Genomic DNA, 10,196 nt, shown 5'->3' with positions numbered 1-10,196 from the left:
TAAAGTCACACAGTGCATCTTTTATTAGACATTTTAATACCATATCAAAACACCTTGACTAATGAAGAAAGCTTTGTCTCCAAGCTTTGAACATTTTTTTTAAACATTTTATAAGGTTTTTTTTTTTTGTATTTTAATATATAAATACAGAAACCTATCTTGCATGGGCTGATGCCACGTGTGAACATCAATGGCTAAAATGTTCTCAAACAGAGTGCCTGAAAACAGGGGTAACTGTACATATTCCTTTAATAAGTCTTTTGTCTGTTTAAGTTTTCTGGAAAAAAAAAATCCACAAGGGTCTAAGAAAAATGTTCAGGCATTTTTGCAGGACACTTGTGATTGTTAAATCCTCTGAACTGACCAGAACCAGGAGGGGAGGGAGGAAGAGGAAAAGGAAAAGGAGAGGAGTAGGTCCTTGACGGGTTGTTTTTTTTGGCAATCAAGTTACATATCAGGGTCCTGGGGGAGAAATGTGCAAAACCAAGCCAGAAGAATGGAGGAAAAAAAAACAACCCCAAAATACCCAAGGCAGAGTGGTTGGTGATAGAGAGGGCCGGTGGGGGTGCCGGGCATGGGAGGAGGCCACGTGTGCCTGCTCCTGGGCCATCGGGGCGTGTGGCCCTGCTCGGTTCTGTCACTGAGTGGGTTCTAGCTGGGCAGCAGACAGCAATCTGTAAACATCACGAGGGAAAACACCAGTCGACACTAGACTTTTTTTTTATAATTTTTTTTTTTTTTTTTGTAAACACTTTAGACAGACCCACAACGCCTTTCAAAGGTGAAAAAGAAAATGCCCTTTCCCTCCTGGGATGAGGGGTGAGGGGAAGGATGGCGGTTGATTCTTTCTTCTCTCAAACTCGCTCTCATCCATTTGGTGTCCTCAGGGAGAAAGGGAGAACCATTCTCTGGAAGTCAGTGCAGAAGGGGTGCCCTGTTCCCACTGGTGTCCCCAGCTCAGCTCTGCCCGTGTCCGATGCCTCCTCTCGGGAACGGGGGCTGGCCGGTCCCTGTGTGGATCGTAACACGTAAGTCGCGCCGTGTCGGCGAGGCCGGCCGCGTGCATCCTGCCGAGGCTGGCCGGGCGTCTGTGGTTCCGCTCCGGGGCCCGAAGCCAGAAGTCACGCCGGGATTTGGACTCCCGCTCCGGCGCCGGCCCAGTCCCTCTGCCTCACTCTCACCCTTGCTTTTTCTTCTCCCCATGTCCTCAGTTTTTGAGGGGAAGGTAAAAAGAGCAAATGTCCCTGATTTGTCTGACATCATCAGCTGTTCTGGGAGTTTACTTGGAATAAATAAAATAAACCTAATGAAGAACAAAGGAAGACAAAACAAACAAAAACAAGGGAGAGAGAGAGAAGAAAAGAGGCCCCAAAACCTTTGGATGTGAGATGAGGTGGAGTCAGGGTTTTGGTTTCCCTGGGGTTTTTGTCTGTTTGCCAGAAAAAAAGAAAGTGCTAGCCCAGGACTCGCAAGGGACAGGTGGGATGGGGGACGGGCGAGGATGGTCAGCAGAAAAGCAAGGTGCCCTGGGGAAGAAAGGGACAGTCAGACTGGACGGCTATACAGGGGACCACGTGTGCACATCTGGAGGGAAAGGTAGTCGTGCTGGCCTACTGCGGCTGATTCATCTGGAAGCGGATGAGTGTGTGAGGGTAGGCGAGAGTATGTGGGTGTGAGTATGTGTGAGTGTGGCTGTGTGTGAGCGTGAGGGAGGTGGCCTGCGGGCAGAAGAGCAGCGGTTAAGGTGATCACTGATGAGCACCACAGAGGACAGGGCACTGTCCCACAGGGTGTCTTGTTTGGTAAGTCTGATGTCCACCCCTGTCCCCGAAGAGGCAGAGACCCCGAGACGCAGGCTTGACTCGGGCCGCCCCTCACGCACAAGGCGGGGCTGGTGAGAACCCAGTGTCGGTCCCCTCCCACCCGGCACCTTCCGAGGGGGTCTTTCTGAACCTTCCTCAGGGAGATTCACTCTAGATGTCTGCACACACTGGCCTCTTTCCAAAGAACCTAGTTCTGCTGAAGCTCCCCTTCATAACCATGGGAGTTTGTACTTCCTGTCCTTCCTGGAGAATCACCTCCCCCACAGAACCACTGACGAGATGCTCCCCTACCTCCAGGCCCCAGAGTGACTCGAGCCTCGGCCTTGAGCCCGGAGCACCCCCAACCACAGGCTCACCTTTGAGAGGAGTCAGCAAGCGAGCCCAGCAGGGTCAGTCCGCAGGATGTTCTGGACAAGATCTGTTCACTTCAAACCACGAATCTATGCAACTGAGGCAGGGAGGTGGCAAGGGGAGACATGTTACCCGTGGACCAAGCCACTCCTTACAGGGCGCTCTCCAAGGGTCAGGCTTCTGATCAGGAGTTTGCTAAATCTCACTTGCTCGCGCCTCAGGGAAAAACAAGCGTGTCCCCATACACCCACTTTTTGAAGCAGGAAGGAGAGAACCAGGACGGATCTTGGCCCAGCCCGAGGCATCAGCCCGGCACGATGGGTACAGGATTGGGCGGATCTGGGTGCCGGCAGGAAACGGCGAGTGTGGCCCTGAGAGGGACGAAGGCCTCGCCTACATGGGGGCTCGAGAGAGGCAACAGCTACCAGGGGGAAGGTGAGAGCTGGAGGGCCAGGCAGGGCAGTGAGCCCACCATCTCTCAGGCTTAAAGCACAAGCAGATGGAAACCAAGACCCAGCAGGCTGGCCGTTGCTCTGGGCACTGGGGTCCCGGGAACCCCTTCTTCCATCAAAGGGACAGCCTGAAGCTCCCTCCCTGGTGGGACCTTCAGGAGATCCCCAGGCTCTACGGAGCTTGGTCAGCTGTGGTGGGCACACGGCATGGAGCCTGTCCCAGAGAAGTGGGAAGGGGAGGCCCAGCCCTCCAGCTTAGGGACATTGCTGGGGAGGGCCAGAGAGGAGGCTAACAGTGAAACCCTGGTCTCCAGTGTTCACAGAAAGGACCATTTGAACCAGACAGGGAACAGAGATTGCCCAAAACAGCTTTCTGACTTATGTACCAACATAGGGTAATTTTCAAAGACAGGAACCAGGTAGATAATTTGCATCGTTCTCCCCCAGAGCCAAAGATTTCTATCTTCTGATTCTGAGTGGTGCCTTCTGGGGACACTGGAGCAATCTGTGCTGGGCCCAGGCCAAGAGCACCCCCTCACCCCACCCCGACCTGGAGCCTCTCATAAACTGGCCACGTCCGGGTACCAGGAGCCACGACCACCTCATGGCCAACAGCCCTGTGAATCGGGCTTTGGAAAAGCCCGCGTGTCAGGAGCAGCTCTGGGACTCAAGGAGCCGAGAGCAGATGGCACAGAGCGTCCTCCTGTCTTGGGTAAGGAGGTGTCTTCTTTCCAGCTGGAAACAAGAACGAGGCTCATACTGGAGCCTGAGGACAAATCTCAGCCCCGCTAATTATAGCAGCTTTCAGTGCCGTGGCCCCACAGGTAGTGGCTATTCCTGCCTCTGGCCCTCTGGGGAGAAGGGGCGGGTGCAGGGGCGGCTCGCACACCCCTCCCTGTTGCCTCTCTGGCACAGATGACGGTCCTCACACCGTGGAGGAGAGGGGCCCGCGGAGGAAGATAAGGCTCAAGGAGACGGATGGCGAATCAACCTTCCAGGTGGGGTCCTAAGTGCCTCCAACCTGTGGGGTTCCACGGGTCTCCCCGTCAGCCCCCACCCTCCAGGCCATCAGACCAGAGACCTGCTCTGCCCTACACTTGGCATGTTCAGACCTTCTATCTGCGGGCCTCTGCTTCGACCCCTCTCAGAGCCCTTGGCAGGGAGGAGAGGTCATCCCGCAACCAAAGGGGACAGAATGGCTAGTGCTGAGGGTCCGTCCTTCTCTCCCCCACCTGCACAGAAGGAGCCCTCTGGGGTCTCGGATGGGGCTGAGCTGGCCCTGCCGACCCTTTCGTACCTTTTGTGATAAATGCACAGGCAGGGCAGCCTGGCTATCGTGTCCCCCTGAAGCAGCTCCTCCAGGCAGATCACACACTCGCCCGCGTCTTTAGTCAGCACGTCATCTGCAAAGGGAGGACAGAGGAGAGTGGGAGAGGGTCAGTGGCCAGCAGACAGGCGGCGCAAGGCAGGCAGGGGTCTAGGAGCTGGTTGGGACCGCCTGGGTCCCCTGAAGTGGGCAAGGCTCTGTGGGCGACACAGAAGACCAAGGGTACCTTGACCTGAAGGTACTGCAGAGACAAGACACGCACACGGCACATGAATTATCTGAAGACAAATGGGATTAATCACCAAACGAGGGGCAGAGGATGGAGGCTGAAGAGGGCTGGGAGGGGGACAGGCACGTAGCAGAGGCAAACTATTTCCCTGAACGGAGCGTCCCCCAGACAGACACACAGACCAGGGGCTGCATGGAGTTCTGGTTTGGAAAAGCATGGTACGGGTACGAGGCAAGAGGGAACGGAAGAGACAGGTGCTCGGCAACTACTCATGAGTGCACAACAGCCAACAGGTGGAATCAGCCCATATCCCCCGCCCAACTGGTCAGTGGATAAACAGACGTGGGCCATCTACACTGTGGAATATTACTCAGCCGTGAAAAGGAGCGAAGAACCAAGGTAGAACACGATGTGGACAGACTGCAAAAACACCGTGCTGAGAAGGCAGACACAAAAAGTCACCTACTGAACGATTCCATTATGTGAAATGTGCACGACAGGCCAATGTGGACAAAAAGCAGATCGGGGGCTGGGGCAGGAGGGGACGGGGAGTGGCTTTTTTACGGGTGAGGGGTTTTCTTTTTCTCCCTTTTGGATGGTAAGAACACTTACCACAAGATCTACCCTCTCAACAGACTTTCAAGTGTGCACTACACTGTTGCTAACTGGAGGCACGACGCTGTGCACCAGCTCTCCAGAGCTGCTTCATCTGGCACGACTGAAACGCCACACCCCCTGAAAGGCGACTCCCCGTTTCCCTATCCCTCAGCCCCTGGCGACCGCCACGCTATCCTCTGGCTCTTTGAGAAGGGCTCTATTTTAGATACCTCACGAAAGTACAATCGTGCCAGGCGTTTTCTTCCAAAAATGTGTAACTAGATGGAGATGATGGTTGCACAACACTGCGAATGTCCTGAACGCTACTAGGTTGTGCAATTCAATTTAAAAAGGAGAAAAAGGCCCCCCACAGAAAAGAATGAATGGAAGGAAGCTACCGCACACCACAGGCCCCTAGCACAGCCACAGCTGGAAAGGCCTGGGCAGAATAGGGAGACACCATGGCTGAGTCGGCAGCCCTTTATTAAATTTCCGTGACATTCTGGGCACTGGCAAGTCAGTGAATAAGCCACAGTCCCAGGATCGAAGTCCTAGTCTCACAGGGGAGGCTGACAAGAAAATGGAAACGAACAGCCACAGGAATTTTTAGGAAGCCTGACGATGCCCACAGGCCCAGGTGTGAGAGTATGGCAGATGCCTGCCTTATCAGGGCAGAGACTGTTCAGGGAAGGACATCCCAGGCAAAGGGAACAGTACCCAAGCATCGGGAACCGCAGGAAGCTTGCTATGGCCTCTGCAGAGAGACGCAGGGTCTTACGGGGAGGTGGGACCAACTCCCTCGGGACGGACTCGTGTTCTGCTGCGGTGCCTAGGCTTCATCTGGTTCACTGGGAGGCCCTGGAGACACGGTCTGATCACGTCTGGTCTCTGCTGACTACTGGAGAAGGGGCTGAGAGAGCCCAGAGATGGGGGGCCCACCGTGGAGGCGGACGCGGCAATGCAGGAGCAGTGGATTCAGGGCCTGCACTAGCCACGGGGGCACGAAGGGAGGAATGATGTGTGCTGACCAGGGCAGCCAGGCAAGTGGCAGGTGCTCGTCACTATGAGAGGGGACCCAGGAGGAGGACAGGCAGGACAAGTGAGTTCAGAGTTGGGTAGGGGATGCTGACCGGGGATCTCCATTTGGACAAACTAATGAAACCTCCGGGAGACTATTCAAGTCTAGATGTGGGGTTTAGAGGAGAGACGTGGGTGACGGGTGTAGATGTGGGATAAAGAGATTTGACTGACATCTAAGAAGGCCAAAGACAGAACCCGGGCTAACTCTAACATCTGGAAGGCAGGTGCAAGAGATGAAGGAAGCAAAGGTTACTCAGAAATTTCTCCAACCACAAGAGAAATACCGAGAGGGCGAGGTTATGGATGTTAAGAAAGAGCCTGAAGCAGGATCAGTTCCCCACTACTAAAAGATTGTAATTGTTCTTGAGCACCACCAAACGAGATACATCCTGAGATTGTATGTGTGTGTTCAATTGAGCCTCACAACCTTACGAGCTAGGCAGGGCATGTGTGTTATTTCCATTCTGCAAAGGAGGATATGGAAGCCAGAGAAATCAAACATCTTGCCTGAGATGGGGGCCTGGGAGTGGCAGCGCAGGGCCTGGGACCCTCTGCTTGGTGCCCTCCTCCGCCTGTTTTTGTGTGCTCTCTGATGACTTTGGTGGAAAGGAAAACATGTGGGGCCTAGAAAACAAGGATTCTTTTTTTTTTTTTTTTTTTTTAATTTATTTTTGAGAGACACTGTGAGCAGGGAAGGGACAGAGAGAGATGGAAACACAGAATCTGAAGCAGGTTCCAGGCTCTGAGCTGTCAGCAGAGCCCGACGCGGGGCTCAAACCCATGAACCGTGAGATCATGACCTGAGCTGAAGTCAGCTGCTTAACCCATTGAGCCACCCAGGTGCCCCCCACCGCCTTTTTTAAAAGTACGTTCATGCCCAGAGCAGAGCCCAATGAAGGGCTTGACCTCATGACTCTGAGATCAAGACCTGAGCTCAGATCAAGAGTCGGATGCTTAACTAAGCCACCCAGGTGCCCTCAAAACGAGAATTCTTCAGGGCCTACAAGGCTAAGGTGCCTCAAAGTTCCCCACCAAGAACCCTGAGGAAAAAGCCTAAGATAGGACCAGGTCAATACTGAAGTCCCTGTGCACTTGAGCTGTGACAGAAGTCACCCTCTGCTTCCCGGCCAATACAATTTGTGGTCACTTTTTGTTAACATCAGGTTAACCCACAGGCCCACCTGAAAGGGTGACAAGAACGGAAAAAGCAAATGGCACATCATCAGTCTGCCAAGGGGAGGGAAGCCTCAGACTCCGAATGTGGCAAGTGGCAGATCGGTAAAAGGGCAGGATCCCATTTCTTAAAGCACCAGATACCCTCCAGATTGAAATGTATGTGTGTAACCACCTGGTTGTGTTGGCACAGAAAACGCCTGGGAGAATATACACTCTGATGGTGAAGGAAAGGAGGACTAGAAGAAAAATGTCTTTATATATTTTGAAATTTGTTTGCACGTGCATTGCTTTTACAATGAAAAGCGCCAATAAAGAAAAGTACTGGTGTTTTCATTTGGCTCTGAAATGCATCAAAAGATAGGATGGGCTGGTGGACAGAGGTGTTGACAGAGCAAGTACCGTAAGATGCAGACTTCAGACTCTGGGTTCTCTGCGTGTTCATTGAAAAACCCTCAGACTCTGCTGTATGTTTCATAGTTTCATAATAAAACACTGGAGGAAAACACCCCAATAAAGATGGGAAGGAAAACAGTCTAGCTTTGAGGGGGCAGAGTTGTACCACGGACCTTCCTGGGAGCCCTCTCCGCCTCAGGCGTCCCAGGGGGAAAGTGAGTCTGGGCCCCAGCCCCGTTTCATGGTTCCTCCCTTCCTCCCCACTTATGGATGATTCCTATCCCTGGGGTGCAGTAACGTTACAGATTCCCAATTAGTGTCCTCTGCATTTCCCCCCACTGACTGATATCCCAGCCGTGAGCCCAATGGGTAGGTTAGAATTCCCTGGGTCCCCAAAGCTTCCCGAGCCGCTGGCTGCGCTCTCCACCTGCACTGGCTCCAGGCCAGAGCAAGGTGACAGAGATATAGGAAGGGAGCCAGGAATGGAGAGAAGGCCTGAGGTTTGCTCGACTCTCCCCTCTTTTCATACTGGATATCACTAGGGGAAGACATAGGAGGCACAGGGTGGTTCCTTTTCTTATCAAGGACTCTGGCTTGAGCACACGAAGGTCAGATGCATCTTCTTAGAAACAATCAATTACCATTCGCACACAGTGCGGTGTTGCGCCTCACCAGCCAGCCTGGGGCTGCAGCACGGGGCCTGGAAGCCCGTGGGACAGGGGAGCTCAGGGCTGGGGCCCTGACAGCCTGGGGAAGCCAGTGGCACCCACACCCGGCGCGGTGCCCAGGGAGCAGTATTCTTCCCACAGCGGAAGGCAGGCGGTACACAGATCCGGCCACAGGCCTGAGCAGGTTGAGTAAAACTTCCTGTCCCAATCCCTGGGGCCCTGGAGTCAGCAGCCCCCAGATGTCCGTGGGAGCTCAGCAGGGGAGTGGAAATGGCTAGGGCTGACGGTTGGCTATCAACTAGCTCCTCCAAGACTTCCATACACTTCTTGTGGGAGGCTGCTGCCTGCTGTCAGGAACCTCGAGGCACAAAGCCGAGGACCCTGGGCCTGGCACAAATTGAGGCCACCAGGGACACAAACGTCCTTTGATGTCCCCAGAGGAGGGGCCTCAACTGATGCTGGTTGATGAGAAAACAGGGATGAAGCTGTGCTTTCTGCCTTTTTCTTATTGGCTCCCGACAACCCCACCCCACCCCCCTTCCACTCCCTGCCCCACCAGGCCCCTGATGCCCTGTGCAAAGCCAATGCCACTGCCCAAGAGGGAGTTTAGAAGTGTCTGGCCTGAGTGGGAGTGGTGCTAAGTGATGCCAATATCTATCCGTCCAAATGGATGAGGGAGCCAAACGAGAGGCAAAGCTCTCTGGCACCACAGTGGGAGAGGATGACACCAGGGCAGGGACTGGGGTTGGGGAGGGGCTGCATACTTCTACTCCTGCCTTGAGATACGGGGTAGAGGGGCACTCTGACAGCTGCTATTTGTCAAAGCAAGATGCAGGAGGAGGAGAAAAGGAGGCTTCATTTCTTTGGGGCCAGCTGTATGCCAGAACTTCACAGAAACATCTCAGTGAGTCCTAAAGACCCTGTGGGAGTCTCTGGATCAGCTCATGCAGCTGGTAAGTGGCCATGACTCCCAAGACAAGTTCCACGTGGCCACCTTACCTCCCTTCCTTAAAAGACCAGGTGATGGAGTCTCTTCCCTTGGGGCCGGAAAACACCACCCATCTCACCCACAACTTCAGATCTTCTTCTTCTTGTGACTGTGTGCATGCAGGGGCTCTGGGGGGTGGGGGGTGGAGGAACCTAGGTGTAGGGCTGCCATGTTGGGCTTGACTGCCCCGTGGAGTGCTGGCTCCACGTTCCCCAAGGGACTGCCCGAACGGCTGGTCTGGCGGCATGGAGGGGGCAGGAAGGCCCAAATAGCTACTGATCCCTTTCTGCTGGCAGCCTGGAGGGAAAGCTGAAGTTGGTGCAGCTCGGAGCCAGCAGCTGAGAGCAGGACGATACATAATGCATTTCCTCTGGTGCTTAATGGCAGTCAAAGCCCTGGCGGGAAGGAAGGTAGGAGCCAGAGGGAGAACCCTTAACAAATGACGCAGAGACACTGGCCCCGCCTCCTGGCCTCATTTCCTGCCCAGGTGCAGCACAGCCTGGTCTCCTCAACAAGGGCAGAGCTGCTGGCCCAGTCTCCTGGGGGACAGGGAGGAGCAGTGCCATCGGCGCCGGTTTCGCCGGCTCCCTTCTTGGGGAATCTCCAGGAAAAGGGGAAACTTGGAGCAGAGGGTTCCCCTCCCAGCAGTGGCGTCCCCACCCTAACGCCCCAGACTGTGGGGCACGCTCCAGTTGTTCTGGTGGGCTGGACTGCAATGATGGTGGCCAAGAGGGGGCAGCCAATAAAGCTTGCGCCCGGAGGGCTTCATCCCTACTGAGGCTCCCCATGGCGACCCAGCTCAAGTCTCTTCTGTAACTACCCGATTCTGATTTCCCCACTGCGGCAAGCCCCTGTGGGTCTCCTGCCCACGGGTTCCCCGCTCTCCCAGTGGCCCTCCGGTCACCAGCCCACTTCCTGTAGGAGGGGCACCAGGACCGACACCTCCGAGTCCGGCACTGCCGAAGCATCTAACGGTAGCCCCTGCCAGTGCCCCACTGGGCTGGGCACACTCCAAGGCGAGGACCTGGCTCCCCCAGGCCTAAGAAAAGGCATTTCCATGCCAACCACAGGCTCTCAGCAGGGACACAGGCCAGATAAGCACCGTTTACACA

The 10,196-nt window shown here is 54.7% G+C and overlaps 1 protein-coding gene across 3 annotated transcripts in view; it reads right to left on the bottom strand.

Moving 5' to 3' along the window:
• Window positions 1–10,196, bottom strand: part of ZNRF1 (zinc and ring finger 1) — a 104,245-nt gene continuing 94,049 nt past the window's right edge. Inside the window, exons 3-5 of one of the 3 annotated variants that reach the window (XM_019413177.2) lie at window positions 3,924–4,029; window positions 2,180–2,271; window positions 1–1,303 (exon numbers count right to left, since the gene is read on the bottom strand). In XM_019413177.2, coding sequence (XP_019268722.1) covers window positions 2,214–2,271; window positions 3,924–4,029 — 164 coding nt within the window. In that variant the 3' untranslated portion in view covers window positions 1–1,303; window positions 2,180–2,213. The other 2 variants (XM_019413176.2, XM_019413179.2) reach the window with 2 other exon arrangements.

This window comes from Panthera pardus, unplaced genomic scaffold (assembly GCF_024362965.1).
Source record: "Panthera pardus isolate Hobbes unplaced genomic scaffold, ASM2436296v1 HiC_scaffold_19, whole genome shotgun sequence".
NCBI lineage: Eukaryota > Metazoa > Chordata > Mammalia > Carnivora > Felidae > Panthera > Panthera pardus.
Note: the sequence above shows the minus strand (reverse complement) of the source record. Positions and strands in the feature narration are given on the sequence as shown.